Source organism: Magnolia sinica, chromosome 6, assembly GCF_029962835.1.
Source record: "Magnolia sinica isolate HGM2019 chromosome 6, MsV1, whole genome shotgun sequence".
Lineage (NCBI taxonomy): Eukaryota > Viridiplantae > Streptophyta > Magnoliopsida > Magnoliales > Magnoliaceae > Magnolia > Magnolia sinica.
Window position 1 is genome coordinate 44,403,748 of NC_080578.1, and position 26,701 is coordinate 44,430,448.

At 43.3% G+C, this 26,701-nt stretch overlaps 1 protein-coding gene, 1 non-coding gene and 1 pseudogene across 2 annotated transcripts; 2 read left to right on the plus strand and 1 right to left on the minus strand.

The window, feature by feature from the left end:
• The first annotated feature begins 1,233 nt into the window (after positions 1-1,233).
• On the plus strand, positions 1,234-2,880 carry LOC131249610 (reticuline oxidase-like). Its single transcript, XM_058250406.1, has one exon. The coding sequence runs from the start codon at positions 1,258-1,260 to the stop codon at positions 2,878-2,880; it is 1,623 nt and encodes a 540-aa protein (XP_058106389.1). The 5' UTR covers positions 1,234-1,257.
• Positions 2,881-12,023: 9,143 nt separating this feature from the next.
• Positions 12,024-12,130, minus strand: LOC131250263 (small nucleolar RNA R71). Its single transcript, XR_009173189.1, has one exon. It is a non-coding gene; the product is annotated as a small nucleolar RNA R71 (small nucleolar RNA).
• Positions 12,131-13,775: 1,645 nt separating this feature from the next.
• On the plus strand, positions 13,776-21,405 carry LOC131249611 (uncharacterized; annotated as a pseudogene).
• Positions 21,406-26,701: the final 5,296 nt, after the last annotated feature.

Genomic DNA, 26,701 nt, shown 5'->3' on the forward strand with positions numbered 1-26,701 from the left:
CACCCCGTCCATTCATTTTTTTCAGATCATTTTAGCATATGAGCCCAAAAATAAGAACAATCAACAGCTAAAGTGGACCACACCAAAAGAAAATAGTGAAACCATTGAAAACTTCTTTAGGCCACGGAATACTCTGATCATGCTTATATTTGCATTTTACCTTTATCTTGATATGCGTGACTTTACGAAGAACTTAAATTGAAAATAAACCTCACGGTTGGCCTTTGCATGGTTTCAGTTGTAGTGTGCTCAGTCCAAACTTCTTTCTGTGGTGTGATCGACTTGAGCTTTAAATGTACCTAAGATTTGGGCTCATAGTTTTATATTATCTAGAAAAGTTGATAGATGGTGTGGATCTAACACAAAAAAACTATGATCAATGTAGAAACATTTCCCAGGTTATATAAAAGCTGTATTGTCTAGCAACCAATCTATTTACGAGAGAGAAATCCTAATTAGATTGCGTGCACATGAATAGAGTTGTTCTAAAATGACGTGTACCAATGGGAAGCCACGTGATTTCCTGTGCCTTCAACACGGACGGTCCACACTTTTTCTCAATGTCCATTATCCAATCCATCTAATAGTTTTGGGCAACCATGAGATCATATTGTACAAAAGTCATCCCCATCCACTCATCAAATGATCAATACCGTACAAAACAATTTATAACCATTGATAAATAACAAAATACGTGTGGTATACCTGATGATTAGATGTTCCTTAGGTTTTATAAAAGATGTTCTCCATGGTGGGAACAACATATTGCGCGGGCTGGATGTCATGCATACTTGAAAATTTAGAAATTATTCACAGGATGAACAATTACTTATGATACAACCTGTTGGACTTGAGATCTTCCCTTTAAAAAAACGTGGGCGTGGAAATGTCCCGACAGCGGAGCCTGTGTCGCAAGTGCCTTCAACGAAAGTGGGCGTAGAAGATTCCTTTACCTTTTTTTGTTGAATGGCTTTTCGTATCATGAACCAGCGCCTGTATGTTCGGACACCCCTTTTATAAAATAGGGAAATGATAGCCAAGCAAAAACAAAAAACTTTACAAGTAAGCTATGGAGCATCACAGCCTATTAGCCTAAACCAACCTTATCAAAGAAAATAGTACCTCCAACCTGCTGCGGAAGCGCAGATTGGTTGTCGAACCAAAAGGATAAGAAAGGATAAGAATAGGAGCGGGTCATAAAATCTGCCGTGAGTTCCCTTCCCTCGTATTCATTTCTTCGTCACACCAGAGTTGGAAATGGAAAAATATCAGAGTAACCCTATTTTCATTCTCAATCTACTCGTATCCTTTCTAACAATCGCCCTTGGTGAAGTTCTCCTTTCTTGTCTAACGCACACTGGGGTGCGCAACTTCACAACCCTCTCCTCCTCACCTCCCACGTACAACCATTTCCTCCAGCACACCCTGCAAAACCCACGGTTTGAAAGTCCCGCCTTCCTCAAACCTTTCTCCATTATCTTGCCAGAGAACAAACACCAGCTGGCGGACACGATTGTTTGCGCCCGGAAAGCGTCACTGGCAATCAGGATAAGAAGCGGGGGCCACAGCTATGAAGGGCTATCATCAGTCGCCGACACCCCATTCGTGATAATCGATTTGATGAACCTAAACCGAATCTCAGTCGATCTTGACTCTCAAACTGTTTGGGTCGAATCAGGCGTGTTGATTGGCGAAATCTACCACGCTGTTGGTGAGTTGAGCAGCTCGTTTGCCGTTGCGGCCGGGTGGTGCCCCACCGTTGGGAGCGGCGGGCACTTCAGCGGTGGGGGGTCGGGCACCTTGACGAGGAAGTATGGCCTTGCAGCAGACAATGTGGTCGATGCGATTCTAGTCGATGCTGATGGACGGATACTGGACCGGGAAGGGATGGGAGAGGACGTGTTCTGGGCCATACGAGGCGGAGGAGGTGGGGTCTTCGGCGCAATCTACTCATGGAAGATCCAATTGGTTCTGGTCCCAGAAATCGTAACAGCCATCTCGTTCAACAAAACAGTTCATCTACCTGATGCGGCAAAGCTATTGCATAGATTTCAATATGTCGCACCGGAACTAGTAGAAGATTTCTCAGTAACGATCCTAGCCGGTGCTAGGCCCGACGGGGAAATCTGGGTACAATTCTATGGTCTGTACTTGGGACCCAAGTCAGCCGCCATCTCATCGGGAAGCATAGTTTTCTCCGAACTAGATGTCGCCGTTGAAGAATGCAAAGAAATGAGTTGGATGGAAGCGGTTGCTTACATGCTTGGATTCGAAAAGGCTGTCCAACTAAAATCAAGAACTCAACCACATAAGTTGGGTTTTAGGTCAAAGAGCGACTTTGTGAGGGCCACGATGCCACTCGAAGTGTTTGCTGACGTCCTTGAGAGGTTACAGAAGGAGCCGCACGCGTTCATCGCATTGAATGGTCAGGGTGCAGCAATGGCTCGGATAAGGAGTGATGCGATTCCGTTCCCACACAGAGAAGGGAATTTGTTCGCCTTTGAGTATGTTATAACTTGGGATATGGAGGAGGATTCACAGAGCCATGTTTTTGTCAAATGGCTACGTGAATTATACAACTATATGACGCCGTTTGTATCGAAGAATCCAAGGGCTGCATATGTGAATCATGTGGACCTTGATCTTGGCTCAATAGATTGGAGGGTGAACAATGGAGACGCGGTAGAGATCTCAAGATCTTGGGGAGAGAAGTATTTCCTGGGGAATTACGATCGGTTGGTGTTGGCAAAGACAATCATCGATCCGAACAATGTATTTCGCCACCCACAGAGCATTCCACCGCTGCCGTCGATCTGTGCCACAACGGTTTCGGATGGAGGAGATCCAACAGTCACTGGAGGTCTCCTAAACTTATGGTGATAACTGATAAGTGGTTGGTTTTGTTAGACAGACTCACATACCTTATATAGCTAGTATACCTTATATAGTTCGTTTCCATAGGTAGAGGATTATGTTTTTATTATTTTCCTTATATAGATGACTGTAATCTTTATATATTCAACCCCTTTGGGTTGTCTCAAATACAGAAAAGCTTTCAGTTCCTCTCAATTTACATGGTATCAAAGCTTCATTGATCCCAAACCGGCACCACCTGTCAGATCCGACCACCGTCCTTGCTCGTCCGACCGCCCCTGCATTGTCCGGCCACCCCTGCTGTGTCGTCCGACCACCCCTCTGCTTGTCTAGTGCCCCTGCGTCGTCCGACCCCTCTACTCGTACGGCCCAACTGCTCGTCCAGCCCTTCTGCTCGTACAACGCCCCTTTGCTCTCCGATCTCTGTTCCAAATCTGTTGTTGTTTTAGATCTGCTCGCCCAGCCTCTGTTCCAGATCTATTCGTCCGATCTCTGTTCCAGATCTGCTCATCCGGCCTCTGTTCCAGATCTGCTCGTCCGATCTCTGTTCCAGATTTGTTACTGTTCCAGATCTGTTTTTATTCCGCCAGATCCAGAGCTCCTGTTGTTATTCCAGATCCAAATCCAGATCTGTTGTAATTCCTCCAGATCCAGATCTGTTGTTATTCCTCTAGGTCCAGCGCCCCTGTTGTTATTCCAGCTCCCGATCCAGATCTGTTGTTATTCTGACAGATCCAGAAACCGCAATCCCTTGGGTATCTCCTGCTATACGGTACATCTAACACCTTTTTCTGTTGCAACTCTTTGCGTGCTTTCAATTACTTCAGATCAATGGACAAGAACTCATCCCATACAGAGGCCCCACGTTGTAGTTTTGATGGTACCAACTATTCTCTATGAGTCATCCATTTTTAGAACTTCCTCAAGGGTCATGGCTTGTGGGGACTCATTGATGGATCTGTTTCTATCCTCACTTCCACAGATACCGACAAATTAGCTAATTGAGAAATGAACAATGGGCAGATTATTACCTAGATTCTCGATTCGATTGATCGGTTCATTGCTATTGGCCTCACACCTCATCGTACTGCTAAGGCAATGTGGGAACATCTCCAGACAATTTATCAACAGAGTAATGCGGCCTGGTTATACCGCCTAGAACAAGATCTCGTTAACCTTACTCAAGGTGATGACAGTATTCAATCATTTTACTCCAAAATTGTCACCATTTGGACAGATATGGCTATGATGGATCCAACATTTCCTCATGACGTTAAGATTTTTCCAACGATGCCGAGAGTGCACAAGTTCGATAATTTCTTATGAAACTACGTCCGGAATTTGAGCATTGTCGGGCTACTCTCTTGAACCGTAGCCCTATTCCTTCATTGAATTCGGTTATTAATGATTTATTGGCTGAGGAACAACGACTGAAAGTTCTCTCTCTTCCTTCCTCAACTCCAGGATCATCTGATATGGTGCTTGCTGTGTCCACTAGGGGTGCACATCGAACCGTTGGATCGGTCCGGTTTGGTCCGGTTCTAGGGTGATAACGGTCCGGTTCCGATTCCAAAATTTACAGAACCATTGATTACGGATTGGTTTCGGTTTAGGGCCCTGTAGAACCGAACCGAACCGTGATCCGAACCGTTGATCCGAACTGTTACCCGAACAGTGACATGAACCGTGGATTCGAGCTTTAGTTTAAAACAAAGAATAAAAAATCCTAACTCCTTTGGAAGCATCGAATATCTGTGGAAGCATCAACGTCTCCTAGAGTGGTTTTTCAATGGCATCAGATTTAAGACATCAGTAATATGTTAGACCATGTTTCCGTGATCTAGACCTTGAGTACGATGGGCCTCGCTTTAGATGGACCATTTTCAATCTCTCTTAGATATGACAATTTCGCATTTCTGATGTACCATACATATAAACAGTTGAAAAGAGATAAACAGCAGTGCTCGCTGTTTAATTGAAAAGAGGCCTGATATTGGCGGATAGACTTTCCCAGTTTGGGATTGTTTTGGGCCATCGTCCATCTACAGGAACATTTTATTTGGGAAATGGTCTGGATTACTGATCTATGGCCCCACTTGTCAGAAATCAAAGCCCGAGTATAGGTCGAGATTGAAAAGCCTCATTTGGAGGAATCTACAATGATCTTCAAGCGTGTGTCTCGATCGATCCGACATCGTTCCCTTAGGGAAATGGAGAAGGGCGTCAGAGATGGATGGTCGATATTTCTCATGGGACCCGGGTCCTGATGAAATCTCATCCGTCTGCTCTCTCCTCCCTCTCCATGCATCACCAGGTCTCTCTCTCTCTCTCTCTCTCTCTCTCTCTCTCTCTCTCTCTCTCTCTCTCTCTCTCTCTCTCTCTCTCTCTCTCTCTCTCTCTCGGCATCCCAGACTCCTAATCACCAAGATGCCCAGAACAGTGGAGCCGATTCGGAATGGAACCGGTTTTCACAGTCATGTTCTAGGGTGCTAGTGGTCCGATTCCAGTTGCAAAAATCCTAGAACTGTAGGGAACAGTTCGGTTCCGGTTTCACCCCAAAACCGGACCAAACCGAACCGTGTGCACCCTTAGTGCCCACCACTGCACCAACACGTGGTTCTACCCCATTGACTTGTTGCAGCTGCAACACGGTGGGTCATGTTGTTGCTCAATGCAAAGAATGGTGTGCTTATTGTCGACGGACTGGTCATGATATTCAGGACTGCCGAACACGTGCCTATGCATCTTCTTTCGGCCATTGATGTGGTGGTTGTAGTCGTGGCCATGGTCGTGCTCTTTCTGCTACTGCTGCTACTATTTCTTCCGAGCTGTCTATTAGTGATTTTGAATCTACTGTTTCTGTTAAAGGTCTTTCATCACCTTTGACTCCTGCGATGCTCCAACAAATCGTTCATGCCCTTTCTGCGGCCGGTATGTCAGGTATATCCCCTTCTTCTACATGGTTATTTGATTCGGGTGCTTCCAATCACATGACTGGTGCTGTATACCATCTTCGTGACATTCGTCCCTACACCTGAAATTAGACTATTTCTATTGCGGATGACACTAGACTATTTGTAGATTTTCTGAGAATTGAAACTATTTGCAGATTGCATATTTAAAGTTTAGGCTCAAATTGTGTTTTGGATTGATATTGAAGTGAGGGTTTTAGATGAGAAAAGTGTTGAAAGATGGCTACAGACTGGATAAAGGATATTGGAACATTGGGAGATGTGGTTCAGGGAATTTGGGGATTTTGAGAAATTAGGTGTTAGGGTAAGTGGAAAATTCGGGAACTTTGCAAATTTTGGTTTGTAGGGTTTTGGGAAAATTGGAGAAATCAAGATTATTAGGTGTCGAGGGTTTAGGCAATTTTGAAATTTTACCTAACTAGGGTTCTAGGTTTGCTGGTTTCATTTTCATATAGGTACCTACAAGAAAAGGGGGCTTTAGCCTCGGTTCAAAACTGAGGCTAAAAAGGTTAAAAACTGAGGCTAAAACCTTTAGCCTCAGTTTTGCCTCAATTATCCAAACCAAGGTTGAAACCTCCGTGGCTAAAGGCTTTAGCCTTAGTTTTAGCAACTGAGGCTAAAATGACTTTTATAGCCTCAGTTCTTCAAGTGAAGCTAAAAGAACCTTTTTAGCTTCAGTTTTCTCAAAATGAGGCTAAATCAAAATTTTAGCCTCCATTGTTTCCAACTGAGACTAAATCCAAATTTTAGCCTCAATTGCCTCCAATTGAAGCTAAATCTATTTTTAACCTTAGTTCTCAACAACCGAGGCTAGAGCCTTTAGCCACGGGAATTTCAGCCTTGGTTCTTAACAACCGAGGCTAAATCCAAGCCTCAGTTACAAATTGAGGCTAAAAATGTTTATCTTTTTTTAAATATTTATTTAAACTACTAATCCATTCATTTAACATCTAATAAATGTCCACCAATCTAGTCAAATAATCAAATATCACCATACACCAATTAATTTGAATTACAGGCATGCCATTTATACAATTTCTAAGTGCCTGCGCATCATCCATCACATTCTGCCAGAGTATCAAAGGTAGAATTTTTGCTTCGGTTCCTATGCAACTAAGGCTAAAAAGTAGACTTTTCGCCTTGGTTCCTATGCAATTGAGGCTAAAAGGTAGACTTTTCGCCTCAGTTCCTGTACAACTGAGGCGAAAGATGAACTTTTAGCCTCAGTTCCTTTGCAACCGAGGCTAAAAGACACATTTAGCCTCCATTTTTTCAACTGAGGCTAAAAAATTGTGGCTAAAGGCCTATTTTCTTGTAGAGATTATAACTGTGTCATTGTTATCGGAAGGCGGGAACAATTATAACGATCACCTGGTGCAGAAATCATGAAATGGTGTGGTCCATTTGGCAAGTGGATCAGCCTGATTTTTGCGCCAGGTGATCACCATGATATTCTCACCTCTTGCATGGCTCACTTGTCCTGTTCATAGGACACATTGGTGGGGAAAACATAGCAACATGATGAGCATTCTGGTGGCTATATTTGGCCATTCCTCCATAAAACATTTTATGTTTTTTTTTTTTTAAAACAATCAGCATGGAGATTACAAGGAGAACTTGGAACTGCTTGACAACTTGACATTCTCAGTTAACTCAGTTGAAAACATATCGTAACTCCCATAGGTATGAAATTTTAAAAAAATGAATGGTACAGCCACTAGTCTCCTTGCCTCTAAAACCAAGTAGAAAACTTTGGAGTCTTAATCATTGTATGCATGCTACTGATCCGAGTTTGACCTTACTGCTGTTGTTTCATCTTTGTCGGTGTAAGATTTCCATGATATTGTCAAATTGATTTCTGATTGGTTTGGATATTGTCGCGTTAGTTTTGAGATCTTTCTTTGCCTGGGACAGAATGATTAAGGTGTGAGGCTTTGCTTTTGAGCTGCTTTTGGTATTCTGATGTAAAGATTGTGATTCCCATGTTCACCATGGTTTAGACTCGAATATAAAGTTTTGATGATCAGAACATTCAGAACCTCATATGATGATGTAGTTGTTCAATGTTCACTCCCCAAGTATAGGGTTGTGATGTAGTAATAAACTCGGTGAGACCGAGGTCGAATCCACAGGGACTAAAACTTGTACGTGATCTGAAACTAACTAGATATAGAACTAGCAAAAAGATGTAATCTAAATCCAATGTAAATTGATGAATAATGGTGAGAGATTAATCTAAACTTAAGGAATTCAGAGGAAGGAAAACTGGGGATTCAGAGGATCCACTTGTAGAGATCAGGGAGATCTTATGCCATCATCATGTAAACTAAACTGAACTTCTTTTAATATAGTTTTTAAAGAGATGAAAAGTATATGAATTAGAATGGATTCCATCATCAATCCATGCCCAGGAGGCAAAGCAAACAACAGAATTAAACTAATTACCAACCAGTCAACAATGCATGAAAGTTAGGAAGGGTATCATCATCCGACCATGCCCAGGAGACGATGGTGAACAAAAGGGCTACCTGACGTCATATACATCAAAAGGGAAAAGGAGATATTGAAGGCCATTGCAGATCCATTGTAATTTCAGTCACAACAGACCATTAAAGACAAAAAAAACATTCCTTTAATTAAACTAAAAACAACATCAGTTCAGTTTAAACAAAAAAAGCATAAGTAAAAAGCTCCCATCAAGCTATAAGCTTCACCTCTTAGCCCAGTTATTGCATATCACTATTGAGGGTCGAATATTGCATATCAGACTCCAGTTATTGCCAGGATTTACAAACATAGTACTGTTTATCGGCCTGATTTAATCATGTTTGTGATGCAGGGCGTATTCACGAGCCTGGACTGGAAAAGGATACTAAAAGCATGGATTTAACGGTCTGAAGTCACTAAGGCAAGCGACGAACCCTAGGAGACCAAATCGACAGATTTGCACGCCAGGGATCCAAGAAAATGGAGAAATTGAAGCTCAAGTGGCCTGAAAAGTGTCCAGAATGCAAGATCATAGGGTTCCTACCATCTGATCAGTTTGAAACTCCATACGTGGCCTGAGGACCATAAATGAACTGTACACATCAAATTTCAGCCATTAGATCCCTCTGGAAGTGACCCAACGGACAGATCAGCTCATAAATCAGTGATTTGGGGCCCACCTGCCATCTGGATAGGTTTCAAAATTGGTGTCAACACATTAAATGAGATGAGAATACAGATGGTTGGAGCGGATTTCTCACATGCATCAAGCTGGGACCCACCGTGCGTACGTGGGAGTGCACATGGGCTGTGCACTCGCAGTGCACCGAGCAAAGCAAACAGTCCAACTTGCATTTGACCGCAAGTCCCACCCGCAACACAACAGAGCCCGCCTCTGTTTACAACAGACGGACGAACTGTCCGTCTGCCATCTAAGTATGGGCCACCAGCAAGATGATCGGGACCATCCATTTGTTTCGGAGGGTCAAACCGACCGTACATATAAGGTTTTTCCTGATCTATGCTCGCATACACAGGAGAATACTGCCCAAACGTGGGACGAACGGCTAAATGAAAGCATCCATGGACCACACCGATTTTGATCCAAAAACAGTGATTCCCGCCTGGTTTTTTGAGCAGAATGCAGTGGACGGCGTGGATTTCTCAAAATAAAAGTGATGTGGGCCCCACCATCAGTACAGTGTAAGAGCGTTACGCACCCTGTTTCGCAGCCGGACGTTGTCCGGTTTTTGCTGCAGGTTGTGTGCTCTTGGGGGCGATCGGATAGAAGATCTGATCTGTCCATCATGTAGCTCATTCAACAACGTCCCAAGGGACGTTAATTTTACGGACAGAATGCAAGGAAAATGGGAGTGGGAGGCTCCGAATTTGACTGCGTAAGGTTTATTCACGCAGTCGACTCGTCTGCGGACTGCTGTGCGTAAAGAGAGCTTCCGCAGCTGACTCGTCTGCGGACTCCAGCCCTCCACCGCCCCTGGATGTATAAAGGAGAGGGACGGCTAGTTGTGGAGGAGAGGAAAAAAAGGAGAAAGAAGGAAGAGGGCAGTTGGAACGTGGCTTGGCTCGTTTTTTGGGACAACTGGAGGGACTTTTGTTGGGAGAGAGGCTTTGGACTTGAGCTTGGATCTGGAGCAGGGAGAGAGATAGAGAGTAAAAGGTTTTTTTTCTTTTTATCTTTGTTTAAGGGTTAGCCGCATCATGACGGGCTAAACCTCTTAGCTGGGGCTAAGAGGTGAAGCTTGTAGCCTGATGGGAGCTTTTTACTTATGCTTTTTTTGTTTAAACTGAACTGATGTTGTTTTTAGTTTAATTAAAGGAATGTTTTTTTTATCTTTAATGGTCTGTTGTGACTGAAATTACAATGGATTTGCAATGGCCTTGAATATCTCCTTTTCCCTTTTGATGTATATGACGTCAGGAAGCTCTGTTGTTCACCATTGTCTCCTGGGCATGGTCGGATGATGATACCCTTCCTAACTTTCATGCATTGTTGACTGGTTGGTAATTAGTTTAATTCTGTTGTTTGGGCATGGATTGATGATGGAATCCATTCTAATTCATATACTTTTCATCTCTTTAAAAACTATATTAAAAGAAGTTCAGTTTAGTTTACATGATGATGGCATAAGATCTCCCTGATCTCTACATGTGGATCCTCTGAATCCCCAGTTTCCCTTCCTCTGAATTCCTTAAGTTTAGATTAATCTCTCACCATTATTCATCAATTTACATTGGATTTAGATTACATCTTTTTACTAGTTCTATATCTAATTAGTTTCAGATCACGTACAAGTTTCAGTCCCTGTGGATTCGACCTCGGTCTCACCGAGTTTATTACTACATCACAACCCTATACTTGGGGAGTGAACAAGTTTTTGGTAGGGTAGTAAACTCTATCAACTTGGACCAACACATCCTCAATTATCCCTCTTAGTACACGAACAGAGCGATCAGCAAGTTGTAGTGTGGTTAGGGTGGGTTTTAATTCACCCAAACCTAACTGTTTGTATACCGAGTAGGGAATCAGATTGACGCTCGCTCCTAATTCAAGAAGTGCGTGATCAATTCGATGGTTCCCGATTACACATGATATGGTTGGGCTACCGGGATCTTTGAATTTCTGTGGCACGTCTTGCTTTAGGATGGCACTCACTTTCTCAGTTAAGAAAATTTTCTTTTGAATACTTTGCCGTCTTTTGGTCGTGGATAAGTTTTTTAGAAATTTTCTACTTGTAGAATTTTTGTTTAGAAACTAACCTTCTTATTTTGTTGGCCTTTAAGATAGAAATTTCTAATTCGGTAAGCTCTTTCTCTACTTTCTATTTTTCAGTTCTCTTTTAGTAAGTTACTTTCTAGTTTAGGACTTTCCTAATTTATTTTAGAAATTTCCACTTTCTTTTAGGAATTCCTTCTTTTAGAAATCAGTTTACTGCTATCTTTCTTTTAAAGGATTATTCTTCTCCTTTTTAGAATCTAACTTATTTTGTTTTATTTTGCAGGTCTTTAACTTAGGGCCTCCAATTTGGTAACTTCTTTCCAACCCTCTCTTTCTTTTTAGATTTTCTTTCTTAGGATGAGGTTTCAAATTTAATTGAGGGCTGCGAGTGTTTCATGCCCAAGTGGGTCCGTGACGACACTCGACGTCTCTTGACTGAAGGAGGATTGGTTGAGGGGTTGACTATCCATCGCAGGACTAGACACCGCTCGAAATCCCCTGAGTTAATTGAAGTTATGGCTGAAGACCAACCTCCTCTACTTCCACCCAGGGTGGAGGATACCCAAGATGAGAACGAGGTGCATCAGGCACCCCCGCCTCGTACTTTACGAGATTATCTACAACCGGCGGGAGTGAGTATGCTCTCATGCATGATTTTCCCTGAAAACACAGGACAAATGGACATCAAGCCAGGAGATATCCAACTCCTTCCCAAATTCCATGGACTTGAATCAGAGAGTCCATATTTACATTTGAAAGAGTTCGATGAGATTATAGCTACATTATGTTTTCCTAATGTATCTGAGGATACAATCAAGCTGAAACTCTTTCCTTTTTCCTTAAAAGAGAAAGCTAAGACGTGGTTACATTCACTGCGTCCTAGATCCATTGGCACATGGAATGACATGCAGAGGGAATTCATAAAAAAATTCTTCCCACATCATAAAACGATTACCCTCAGAAAAGCAATCATGAACTTTGCCCAAAAGGAAGATGAAACATTCTTCCAATGTTGGGAAATGTTCAAAGATTTGGTCAGTTCATGCCCACAACACGGATTTGAAACGTGGCGCATTACAAATTTTTTCTATGATGGACTGACATCTTCCATGCGCCAAATGGTCGAGACAATGTGTAATGGAGAGTTCATTAATAAAGATGTTGACGAGGTATGGGATTAGCTCGATAGTCTTGCTGAAAAAACACAATCATGGAACTATTACCCAAAGTCGAACACCACGTCTAGGCCGACTCGATTAAAGGAGAAAGGTGGATTATATCTCTTGAAAGAAGAGGATGATCTCAAGTGTAAAGTGACTACGCTCATAAGAAAGTTGAGGCCATGGAAGGAAAGAAGGATAAGGTTAATGAAATTGTTTGCGGCATCTGTGATTGCAACATTCATACAACTGAAAATTGTCCTACAATACCCGCCTTTCGAGGAGTGTTGAATGAACAAGCTAATGCCGTAAACAACTATCAAAGACCTTTTACTGGACCTAACTCTAATACGTACAATCCTGGTTGGAAAAATCATCCAAACTTTAGTTGGAGGAATGGACAAACGGCTACCCCTCAAGGTTTCTTCAATCAAAATCTAAATCAAGTGAAACCTCAAGAGGAACCGATTCAAAATTCCATATAAGAGCTGGCTTAGGCAATGTGGGGAATCACAAATTTTATACAAAAGATAAATTCTCGTATGATGGTTATAGAAAAGGGGATGCTTCCTGCACAACCTCTCCCCAATCCTAAACCGCAGTACGAGATTAATGATCCCAGCTCTTCAAATCAGATGGGGCATGCTAAATCCATCACCACTCTTAGGAGTGGAAAAATCATTGATAAAACTCTTCCGGTTAGGCCCGAAAAGCCTCAAGAACCAGAAGAGGATAACAATGATGGATTTAGTGATACCCCACAAAAATTAGAACCAGAACCTCTAGAGAAGCTAGTTGCTCCGTTCCCCCAAAGGTTGGTTTCACCAAAACCTCTCTCTAACTCTCAAGATATCCTAGAGGTGTTGAAACAAGTGAAAGTCAACATTCCTCTACTTGATGTCGTGAAACTGATTCCTTCATATGCCAAATTTCTGAAAGACTTATGCACGACCAAAAGACGGCAAAGTATTCAAAAGAAAATTTTCTTGACTGAGAAAGTGAGTGCCATCCTAAAGCAAGACGTGCCACAGAAATTTAAAGATCCCAGTAGCCCAACCATATCATGTGTAATCGGGAACCATCAAATTGATTACGCACTTCTTGACTTAGGAGCGAGCGTCAATCTGATTCCCTAATCGGTATACAAACAGTTAGGTTTGGGTGAATTAAAACCCACCCTAACAACACTACAACTTGCTGATCGCTCTGTTCGTGTACCAAGAGGGATAATTGAGGATGTGTTGGTCCAAATTGATAGATTTTACTACCCTGTAGATTTTATCATCCTGGACACCGAACCCATCAATAACATAAGCACTCAGATCCCCGTCATTCTTGGCCGCCCATTCCTTGTCACTTCAAATGTAATTATCAATTGCAGAAATGGTGTCATGACTGTCTTTTGGAAATATGACATTGGAGTTAAACATCTTTTTCAATAACGACAGAAACTTAGAGGATGATGACGATTTCCACGACATTAACATGATTGACTCTTTCGTGGAAGATATGACACCTCTAACCTTATCCTTTGACCATCTAGAGATGTGCCTGGCCCACTCCCTTGATTCTGATGATGATATTATTAGGGAGATGTGCGCCCTGCTTGATACTGCACCGGTACTTGAAGTTAACCGGTGGAGGCCACAATTTGAAGAATTGCCACAAACCGATGTAGTGCCTCTACCGTCTAACCTCAAGCCGCCGAAGCTTGACCTAAAACTTTTGCCCTCTGATTTGAAATATGCCTATTTAGGTCAAGATGAGACATACCCGGTGGTGATCTCTGCCCACCTAGAGAAAGAACAGGAGAGTATGCTCATATCTACTCTCATTGAGCATAAAGGAGCCCTGGGATGGACGATAGCGGACCTCAAGGGAATTAATCCCTCGATTTGTACTCACCGCATATATCTTGAGGATAATGCAAAAATCACTCGGCAACTACAACGTAGACTAAATCCAAACATGAAGGAAGTGGTTAAGGCCGAGGTTCTTAAACTATTGGACGTGGGTATCATATACCCTATATCTGATAGTCAATGGGTGAGTCCAACTCAAGTGGTCCCTAAGAAGTCCGGAATCACCATCGTAGCCAATGCTAATAATGAACTCGTGCCAACTAGAGTCACTACTAGTTAGAGAATGTGCATTGACTACAGAAAGTTGAATACCGTCACGAGGAAAGACCACTTTCCTTTACCATTCATTGATCAGATCCTGGAAAGGTTAGCTAGTCATTCCTATTACAGTTTCCTTGACGGGTATTCGGGCTACAACCAGATAGAGATAGCCCCTGAAGACCAGGAAAAGACCACATTTACATGTTCCTACGGCACCTTTGCCTACCGAAGGATGCCATTCAGACTATGTAATGCCCCTGCCACCTTTCAGCGATGTATGCTTAGTATCTTTTCTGATATGGTGGGGCAATATCTAGAGGTCTTCATGGACGATTTCTCTGTTTACGGTCCATCTTTCAGCAAGTGCTTGGAAAGTCTTAAATGTGTGCTGAAAAGATGTGAAGAAAAGAACTTAGTACTTAATTGGGAGAAGTGTCATTTCATGGTTCAGAAGGGAATTGTCCTTGGGCATATCATCTCGTCCAAGGGAATCAAGGTAGATAAGGCAAAAATCGATCCTATCTCTAACCTACCTCCACCCAAAAACATCAGAGACGTGTTATCCTTCTTAGGACACGTAGGATTTTACAGGCGATTCATAAAGGACTTTAGTCTCCTCTCTCGTCCTTTATGTAGTCTTCTTCAAAAGGATGTTCCGTACAAGTGGACTGAGCAATGCCAGGAAGCTTTCACCAAGCTTAAGGGCACGTTAACCACTGCACCTATCATGCAGCCACCCGACTGGAGCATTCCTTTTGAGCTTATGTGCGACGCTTCTGATTATGCTCTTGGAGCGGTTCTAGGCCAGAGAAAAGACAAGAGACCCTACGTCATCCATTACGCGAGTAGGACTTTAAATTCGGCCCAAGTGAACTACTCAACTACGGAAAAAGAACTCTTAGTCGTAGTGTTTGCCTTGGACAAATTTAGGTCCTACCTGATCGGATCCAAGATCATTATCTATACAGATCATGCGGCACTGAAGTATCTTCTTTCTAAGAATGATTCTAAGCCCTGCCTGATACGATGGATCCTTCTACTCCAAGAATTTGATTTGGAAATTAAAGATAAAAAGGGAATAGAAAACGTTGTGGCTATCACCTTTCTTGCCTTAATATATCTGATTCCCTTGAGATGACCCATATTAACGACATGTTCCCTGATAAACAACTGTTCAGAGTCTCCCATTCACCTTGGTTCGCTGATATTGCTAATTATCTTGCTACAGGTGCCATACCGACACAGTGGACTGTGCAAGATAAGAAGAAACTCTTCACCGAGGTGCGCAACTTTTTCTGGGATGATCCTTATTTATTTAAATATTGCCCAGACCAAATCCTAAGGAGATGTGTACCAGACGATGAGCATCAGAGCGTCATCTCCTTCTGTCACTCACAGGCCTGTGGTGGTCACTTTTCTGCTAAAAAGACCATGGCCAAGATTCTGCAATGTGGTTTTTACTGGCCCACTATGTTTAGAGACACTCATGAGTTTTGCAAAGCTTGTGAGCGTTGTCAGAAATTGGGAGCATTGTCCCGTCAAAATATGATGCCTTTGAATCTCATCCTTATCATTGAAGCATTTGATTGCTGGGGCATCGATTTCATGGGACCATTCCCCCAATCGTTTGAAAATCTGTATATTTTGCTCGCCGTGGATTATGTCACTAAATGGGTCGAAGCGATTCCGTGTCAAACTAATGACCATCGCACGGTCATTAAATTCCTAAAAGAAAACATCCTTTCTCGATTCGGAACGCCTCGAGCCATCATTAGTGATGGGGGCTCACACTTTTGTAATAAACCATTTGAGAGCTTAATGAAGAAATACGGTATCTCTCATAGGGTAAGCACCCCATACCACCCACAGACAAGTGGGCAAACTGAGATTTCTAATAGGGAAATTAAACACATTTTGGAGAAAACGGTGAACCCTGATCATAAGGATTGGTCAATCCGATTGACCAATGCCTTATGGGCATACCGTACTGCCTTTAAAACCCCTATTGGAATGTCTCCCTTTAGACTTGTCTATGGGAAAGCTTGTCACTTGCCTGTGGAGCTGGAACATAAAGCGTACTAGGCGATCAAAAATCTTAATTTCAATCTGGACAACACTGGCTCACTACGCAAACTTCAATTGAATGAACTTAAGGAAATCCGGAATGATGCGTACGATAATTCGAGAATTTACAAGGACAAGATGAAAGCATTTCATGACCAACACATTTTGCGAAATCATTCACGCCTGGTCAGAAGGTCCTTTTGTACAATTCTCGATTGCATCTCTTTCCGGGTAAGCTTCGATCTCGTTGGACCGGCCCTTATATTGTTGTTACTGTTTTTCCTCATGGGGCCGTTGAGATAAGAGATCCCGACAATGGCAAGGAGTTTAAAGTCAATGGACATCGATTAAAACCATTTTTTGAGAAATTTGATTCAGAGGACATGTCCATGCCCCTGACTGCTCCTGTTTACCAAGATTGATCTCCTAGTCTGATGGAGGTATAGGTAGGTTTATCGCTTTCATAGGACTAGGATAGTTGCTTTATTTTTCTGGCTGAAGACGGTAAACTTAGCGCTTCTGGGAGGCAACCCAACTCTTCATTTTATTTCGTTTTTATCATTAGTTAGTTCAATGTTTGTGAGTAATATTACTGCAAACCCTCACGAGACTACAACTTGTCCACTAGGGGTAACCTAAGGGTTTAAAGGCTTGTTGCATACGCTAAATGCAATCGAGAGCAACTAGGAAAGTGGTATAGGTAGGATTTTATTTTTATTTTTGTGTTGCCTTCTCTCTCGTGCTAACCGACGCCCATGCTGCGATCTTTTGGAAAGTGTCTCTCGATTCATCATCCAGGTACTATCTTCCCATCACTTCATATTTATTTTTCGTTGTCCCAAGTGCATTGCATGCTCATATCATTTACATTGAGGACAATGTAGATTTTAGGTTGGGAGTGAGAGATTAGGTTTCCTAATCAGTGTTTTCTTAGTCTTGAGCCGAAATTGTGAAAATTTTTAAATTTTTCTAGAATTTTGTATGAATTTGAAGAGAGGTTGACGGCCATCTTGGATTTAGAATTACAAGATAAGTGATGTTAGAATTTATAACTCTTGGATTCAACTATTTGTTAGATTTCACAATTAAGTTAGAACTCTTAATCCATGATTAGAAGTTTTAAACATTGATTGGATCATAATTTTACATGTCACATCTCGCTTACACATTAAGGTTTCATTCGATATTGAAGGATTAATTTGGTGATCACTAAGCTTGAAAGGAACTAACCTGAGAAATTGAATGAATTGGGCGAACAGTCTTTACCATAGGTTTGCTCCCTATAGGTGAGGATTCGATTCCCCTGATTGGCGTTACTTTTAATAAAAGAATAAAAAAAAAAAAAAAAGATAATGTGTGAGACAAGTTTGGATTATCGTGAATTCTCTTATTTGTTAACAATGATATCCTTAAATAGATAGGTGAATCTTAATGTTGATAAGTCGAGATTAGACTATACATCCATGGAATTCAATATTTAGAATTGCTCTAATTGACAGATTAATATTTTGAACTTAATTATGAAGTTACCGTGTGCTTGAGTCTAGGAGAGAATAATGCCCAACATTCATGAATCTTAAAATTCTAGTATTTGATTTGTTTTTCAAAAATCACTCGAATTCATATAAATTGTCTTGTAATTCTCAACTTATTTTTCGCATACTTTGCTTGGGACTAGCAAAATGCTGGTTGGGGGTTGTGTTGAGGGTCAAATATTACATATCAGACCCCAGTTATTGCCGAATTTTACGGATATGATAGTGCTTAACGTCATATTTTAATTGTGTTATTATTGCAGGAAGTAATCAGGAGCGTGGACTGAAAAATAGCACTAAAAGCATGGGTTTGACACTCCGAAGTCACTAGAGCAAGGGACGGACTCCAGGGGACCAAGATCGATGGAATTACACTCCAAGGATTCGAGGAAATAAAGCCGTTCACGTCAAAGAGGCCCGAAACTGGCGCAGAATGCAAGATCATAGGGTTCTCGCCATCCGATTGGCTCGAAACTTCATACATGGCTTGAGGACTATAAATTAACCGTACACGTCGAATTTCATCTGTTTAATCCCTGTGGAAGTGTCACAACGGACAGATCAGCCCTAAAATCTTGATTTGGGGCCCACCTGATGTATGGATATGCTCCATTTTTGGTCCCAACCGTTTAAATATTGTGAAAAAATAGATGAACGGAGAGGATTTCTCATAAACTTCACGATGGACCCTACCTGGAGGGTGTGCGTGTGCATAGCACACTCGCACACGCCGTGCACCGAAAATCAGAAACGGGTCAACGCACACTGACCCGTCTTCCTCTCTCCTCTGCGAAAGAAAGGACAGTGTGTTTACACTGTCCGTCCATTTTTCACTAGTGGGCCCCACTCATCATATGACTCGATGATCCAAACCGTTCACCTGTCTTAGGATACGGCCAAGACCAACTCCTAGGTGTCCGTCTGGTCTCATGCATGAACATATGCGTAGATCTCTGTTTAAACGCAGAATGGACGGCTGGGCTACAATCTCATGAGACACCACAGTTTGGATCGAAAACCGAGCAATTCCAGACGGTTTTTCGTCCTGAAAACAATGGACGGAGTGGATTTTCCACTTGACTTCAAGAAACATGCTAACGTGATTCACAGAGTCGAATGGCGGTGACTCTGTTTCGCAACAGGGAGTTGCGGTTAATCTTTGTGGGCCACCATCAGGGCCCATCAGGCTAATCAGGACCATCCTTCAGGAGCCCACGGGCCCTACCTCCCTCACCTAGGTGGTGGAATTACAGAAGATAACTTTAATTGGATTTCGACCGTCCAATCGGAAGACTGACGGTGAATTGAACTAATTCGTGGTTCACCACGAATCTAATCCAAAACCAATCAGGTTCCACTGGTTTTTCGAGGGGAAACTAATGGTCGGTCGGATTTCTCGTCTGACATCAATCCTAGGCCCACCAATCATCACAGATGCATAAGGCGTTGTTTTTGTTTCCACTGCGTAAACAGGGAGTTCGGCTCCGTTACAAACTGACTGCGAAAGAGAAGTCGGTGCTCGACTCCAGCCACCACTTCCGGAATTCTATAAAGGAGAGAGAGGGAGAGAGAGAAAGGGACGGGAGCTCGGTTTTGGCTTGGAAGATTGCAAGGGATTGCATGAGAGAGAAGTTGAGTTCGTCCTTGTTTATTATTTTTCTTTACTTGGCTTATTTTATTTTTAAGAGAACCAGCCATCCATGTCTGGCTGAACCCCTTAGCTAGGGCTAAGGGGTGAAGTTTATAGCGTGATGGGAAGAATTTTATGCCTTTAATTCTTATTTAAACTGAATGGATTTGGTATTGGGTTGATTGTAAGGGAATGTTTTCAGTTTTTAATGGTCTGTTGTGACTAAAATTACAATAGGTCTGCGATGGCTTTGAGCATGTTTCTTCATTTTTTTTATGTTTATGACGTCAGGAAACCCTATTGTTTACCATAGTCTCATAGGCATGGTCGGATGATGGTACCCTTCCTAACCCTCATAACATATTGATTGGTTGGTAATTAGTTTAATTCTGTTGTTTACTTTGTCTCCTGGGCATGGTTCGGTGATGGAATCCATTCTAATTCCTATACCTTTCATCTCTTGAAACTTATATCAGGTAAGTTCGGTTAATTTCTTGAAGCAGGCGTAAGATCTCCCTGATCTCTACAAGTGGATCCTCTAAATCCCTAGTTTCTTACCTCCGATTTCTCTTTAGTTTTAGATAATTTATTTCACAACTATTCTTTAAATTCTATTTGATTTAGATTACATCTTTTGCTAGTTATAGATCTAGTTAATTTCAGATCACGTACAAGTTTCAATCCCTGTGGATTCGACCTCGGTCTTACCGAGTTTATTACTACATCACAACCCTATACTTGGGGAGTGAACAGATCACGACATATTCCTCCACCACCAGTTGGACCCGGATTAGATAGGGCCAAGCCATCTACGTTTAGCTTGAGACAGCCCTCACTAGGCCTGGACCATCTGACAAGAGAAGCACCACTAGCAGGGTGAGAAGAACGAACCAGGAGAGAGGCAGCTGGACTGGTCTAAGCGGTGGGAGACATTGATTTAGCAAAATTCGGGAAGAGGGTGTATAACCACCATTTGAACCTAGAGAGCAACACAGAGGAAGAGGGCTGCCTGCTATCGAATCGAGCCTCATTTCTTGCTTTCCAAATCTCCCAAAGAAGGAAGACAGGGGCCAGCCAAAAGCACAACCGACTGATGGAATGCGGTGAGGGCCTGAGCCACCACCAATTAAGACGGTCCTAAATGGAAGATTGGCTATACATGGACATCCCGAACAGGGAGTCCATAGCTAAGAAGCCCGCGCACTCTCCATGAAGAGGTGAGAAGAGGACTCCGTGTTGGGACCACGCAAATGATCGTCTGGGCAGCAACAACATTTGGCTGCCAAACAGACCCCTTTCTTCTGGATGCGCTCGTTGATGAGCAGGGCCTGATTAAGGAGCTTCCACACCAGAAGGGAGATCTTAGGGGGAATGAGGTGGTGCCAAATGAATTTCGGCTAGGGGAGGGCTCTGTCTTGGGTGTTGTCCCAAGCCATTTTAACCGAGAATTTCCCCAAAGGGTCCAAACGCCAAACCGGTCTGTCCTCACTGTCCATAGTGCGGAAACCTCCTTGTATTATAAATTCTCACAACCAGGTAGGGAGGGGGTCTAGGATGACCTGTTTCAGCCCATTGGAGTCCAGGAAATCTGCAATGGATCTACCCATGTAAAGCCCAAAAATTACCATGGAGCACAGCGAGCTCAAAGGTCCTAATCTGGTCCAGTTGCTCTGCCACATGTTGCTGGAACCATTGCTAATTAACAATTGAACATGATCGTCCAGAATGGGGAAAAGCTGCAGCAACAGCTTCCAGAAGGGGGAACCTTGAATAGGCCTGTGTTGGGGGGAATGGCTGACGAGTTCAGCAAGTATTTCAAGTGAATAAAGCAGCCCTAAAGGCTTTCCTTCCACTCAATCTGATGCCCCACGCCAGCTTCAGATGAAGGGAGTGCATAACTTCTCTTAATCTCCTAATACCGAGACCACCCTCGACCTTGGTCCTAGCGATAACACTCCACTTCTTCCAATAGAGCAATTGCTTCCCATCTTTGCAACCCCAGAAAAAATTGGCAAACATCTTCTCAATCACACTCAGCACTTTTTTTGGAACCAGCGAAGTAGCTAACGTATGAATCGGAATCTCGCTAAGGACATGGGATATCAAAGTGAGACGCCCCAGCTTGGGAGAGGATACAGGCTTTCCAGCCGCTGATTATCGCTGCCAACTTGTCGACTAGAGGGGAGAAGGCGCTGCATTTAATTTTACCATTGATGATTAGGACCCCCAGATAAGAGAGAGTACCAGCAGCTCTGCTAATCCCAAGACTCGTTGAGATACTTCTGATTCTGGAAGGGGACAGCTTAGCTGAGCAGTAGAAAATGCTCTTTCTAAAGTTCATTTTTTGGCCTAATGAGGACTGATATTTAAAGATGAAGGCGTTGACCTCTAAAAGTGATTTCTTAGCCCCGTTAAGGAAAAAAATTGTGTCATCGGCGTAGAGAAGATGGGAAACCTGCTAACAACCTCTTTTAACCTTGAACGGAGTGCATAGGCCCGAGGAGGAGAGATGGGAGAGACCCCTGCTAAACACTTCAGGGAAATGATGAATAGGCTGGGAGATAGGGGTTCTCCCTAGCGAAGCCCACGAGTGGATTTGAAAAACCCGCAGCTCACCCCATTAACCAAAACCGAGAACCAATTGTTGCTCCAACAGGCCTCCATCAATCGAACCCAACCCAAGCTGAAACCGAACTTCAAAAGGACAAGCTTTAGGAAGTTCCACTCGACCCGATCGTAAGCTTTTTCCATGTCTAATTTCACTACAATATTGCCCCCCGGACCTTTCTGTCGATGTCTCAAAAAATCTCTTAACCCAATGCTATATTCTTGGCAATATAGCAGCCTCTGACAAAAGCCCCTTGCTCCAAAGAGATCAGCTTGGGCAGGAGGGATGACAGCCTGGAAGCTAAGACGTTAGCAAAAATCTTATAAATTACATTGCACAGGCTAATCGATCTGAAATCGGTGAAGGATTTGGCCCCTTGCTTCTTGGGCACAAGGCAAACTAGAGTAGAGGTGAAGGCCCTAGGCAAAACGCCCCCTTTAAAAAATTCCGCTACAGCCGCATGGACGTTAGTCCCAATGATTGACCAACACCCCAAGAAAAAAGCCACGGACAGCCCATCCGGGCCCGGGGCACCATCTTTGGGCACCTTGAGGACTGTTGCTCGGACTTCCTCCAGAGAAGGGCTACAAAGAAGCATCATGTTATCCTCTTCTGAAATCAGGGAAGGGATGTGGGCCAGCAACTCCACGACAGGGGGGAGCCGAAGAAGACACATCAGCCACAAGCAGCTCGTCCAAAAATCTAATGGCCTCGCGCAGAATGGTGAGCTGCTCAGATATGATGCTTCCATCTACCAAATAGATCTCCTGGATCCCCAACCTGCACGTTTTCTCAGAAGTCGAGAGGTGAAAAAAAATTTGTGTTTCTATCCCCCTCCTTAAGCTAGGAAATTTCAGACTTCTTGTTCTAAAATATTTCTTCCGCCAGCTCCATGCTAGAGAGCTTGAGCTTGGCCCCAGCAATATCTGCCACCAAGACCGACGAGTCTCCCTAGGCGACTGATTCCAACCGAGACAGCTCTCGCTCCACTTTAGTGACATTTTGAAAGACATTACCATAGACATCTCTATTCCAAACTTTCAGCTGACTACTCACCCTTTTCAGCTTAAGTAAAAGATTCACTATCGAAAGCGGAGAGGATCCCCTTCCCAAGCATCTGCAACTGCCTTGGGGAAAGAGTCACAAAGCAACCACATCCGTTGAAAGCGGAAAGGCCTAGGGACAGAAGGGACAGCTTTAGGGAATGACAGTAACAGAGAGGCATGATCTGAATTGACTCTGGGAAGATGCTTGACAAAGAAACCAAGGAAAGAGCCCAGCCAGTTGTCGTTGCAGAGAACTCTGTCCAGCCTGGCCCAGGCCCGAGAAGCACTAGCGTGGTTATTACACTAGGTGAAGGAGTTGCCAACAAAACCGACGTCTATCAGCCCTGCAATATCGACAGCTGCCCTGAATTCCCGTGAGCTCTCTGGGTCCGAGTTCCTGTAACCAATCCTTTCTGAGGCGTCAAGCACAACATTGAAGTCTCCCCCCACTGCCCACGGGCCAGGAGAGGCGGAAGCGAGGACAGCCAAAGAACCCAAAGATGTCTTCTGTTAACTCGCGAGCATTTGCGTAAACAAATGAAATCCTTGGGGAAATCACCTGATTAGCAACAGAAATATCTACAGAGATCATTTGGTTAGTAGCACCAATAACAACAATCGAAATGTCATTGCGGTGAAAAATCTAGATCTTTCCCCCTTCACCGACATTCGAGAGGGAGGAATGGAAGTTAAGCTTAAGGCCGATGCTCACCCTTCTACTGTCTCTCGCTAAAGGCTCTAAAATCGTGAGGATGGATGGCTTATAAGTACGAATAAGCCTCCTTGCTGAACGAATCGTGGCCGCATTGGCCACCCCGCGAGCATTCCAAATAAGGAGGCTATCCATCAGAAACATTGCCCGAATAGCCCGCTCTACATTCCTTATGATAGTTCTTGTTCATTCTTCCTACTGATCAGATCTGATAGTCATCCCTGAGCACCTTATTACTTGGAGATATCTTGTAAGGCGAGAGATCGATGGAGAGGTCTAATTGCCTGTATACTGATATACAACCATCAGACAATCCCTTGAAAGGTTGGATGGCCCTACCCCCATCCTGAATTTTCCAAGGAGTGGGGTCGGAAGAACAGTCCAAAGTATCATCCCGCTCGCTGGGACTAGAAGGACAGGAGGAGGTGGGGGATTGCCCTGCCGAATTGTATTGAAAGGGAGGGTCTGGCTCAAGCTGAGGGAGCAAAGACAGAGGCAATCGATCTTCAGCTCCCCTATCCTGAGAGTCTGACCAATGATTGACAGGATATATTACTGCAGAGGGTTGACAGGGGAGTGGATTGCACACCTGGGTGGGCTGGTAGGTACCATGTATGGGAGGGGGCATTGACGGGGAGGGCTGAGCAGGGTGTTGTGGCCTGGTGTGAAGGATATGAACTAAGGTCATCGAGATCTGCCTAGCAGGGCTCTGGTTCTGCGTCAAATCCGGAGGAACAGCCACAGGAGTGAGAATAGGCACCTGATAGCACAGTTGAAGTTGTCATTGGTTGGAGCAAAAATCCCCTTCCTCAGGACTGTTGCGGGAGGAAGGGAGCCGCATAGTAGATGGGCTATCAGGGGAATCAGCATCTATCTTCTTGGACTTTTCACAAACAGATGGAGGTCGACTTCTCTGGACATTTCTGGAGACACCATGCAACTCGATAGCTGTAGAGGGTCCGAGGCTGGGATCCCTGTTAGAGTTACCACCTCTGCATCCGGTAGCAGGAGGGGATGGAGATGCATCTGATCGGGTAGGCACCTTCTCCTTAGAGCTGGTCTCTCTCGCTCTTCCAGGCGAGCCCAGACATTATATGTTTTACCAGCCACATTGAGTTAAATCGGAGAAAGGAAGGATGACCCTTGCCTAACAATCACTTTAATCCGCGCAAACATTTGGAAGATCCCGAATCGAGACATTGTTTCTATTTGAGTCACTTCTCCAAAACAACTACCCAAATCGCGGAATACAGAAACCAACCATGCGTGGGATGGGATCCCATAGAGACAAATCCAAGTCTATTCCACAACCATCTGCGAATCAGGGGACCATGGCGACAGATCTATCAGACCCAGACTTTGCTAGAAGGGAACATCTCCGATAAAATCGAGGAGTTCACATCCCCATAAGACATGCTTGAAAAGGAAGAAGAAGAACCCTTGGAAAACAATCAAGGATGAAGAAAAAGGTCCGTACGAGCACTAGCTTCCAAGCAAGAGCAATTTCATCCTATTTTAATTTAAAAAATTTTAAAAATAAATAAATAAATAAAAACACTGTTGGAAGCCATCTACGGCATTTTTTTAAAATCCTGATTTTTTGGGCATTTGGCATTACCACAAGGTTACTTTGGTCAAAATCCCCATACAATAAGGTATGTGCAATAAAGGGTGTAGTGAACCCCTTGCAATTAAAATCTCCATAGGGTCCACAGTGACGTTCTATTCACTCCGTCCATTGTCTGTGCAAGCTCATATTAGGTAGTGAGCCCGAAAATCAATCAATCAGGCTAATGCCAAACACAGGTGGATGAGCACATGAAAAAGTAGGATGAAGGTGATACCAGCGAAACTTTCCTGGGCCTGCCAAGTTTGGATGAGGCTTTGGGTTTTGATAGATCTTTGTGGGACACACCTTGTGAAAGGTTTGCATTGCTCCCCAGGGATGTCTTAATGTTGGGTGTCCTAGCCCTCACCGTTCCCGGCGGTGATGTGGCCCATTTTTGCACCGGTTTGATGTTTTGGCTCACGTCCTAACCTAATCAGGCGCAAATGATGAAGGGCCTGGATGCCACACTGAGACATCACCGTCAACCCCACAGAGCTTTTCGTTGCACAGGAGTTCTTTATTAACGAGAAAACAATGTCTAGATGAAAATTCAACAATCCAAATCATGTGGAAAAGAGCCCAAAATTGGACGGCTAGGATTCTAGGGTTGCTATATTTTTAGCATTGTTCATTGACGATTGGGCCTGTCAGATCAATGGTTAACGTATGGTTATCATGAAAGAGGAAAACTTTGGTACCATGACATGGTGCGGTGATAATATTTAGGAATTAGTGAGAGTTGATTCATCGTGGCATGTGAATAGTTTAAATTTAACTGGCCAAATTATGGGCCCCAGCTGAAATGTGTGGACAAGAAAATTGAAATTTATTTGCTTATCAAAAGTAGCAGAGTGGCGGACATTTATTGGATGAAATGAAAAGAGCCAACATTCCCATTTCAGCAAATAAGTGTCCACCAATTAGAGGTCAGAAATGTTTCTCCAATCTGATTTTAGAGAGTTGCATTGAGTTCAACAGCCCAGGCGGTTTAGTTTGATTCTGTGCATGCATGGGTTACAATTTCTAAGTGCCTGCGTATCAAGCATAGTACACTGCCCAATATCAAATAACAACCCATCTTGAAATGCTCAGATGTGTTATTTTGTGATCGGTTTGGATCACAAGTTATAAGCCATAAGCTACT

Coding starts and splice junctions, on each gene's coding strand:
- LOC131249610 (XM_058250406.1), top strand. CDS start 1,258: ATGGAAAAATATCAGAGTAACCCTATTTTCATTCTCAATCTACTCGTA.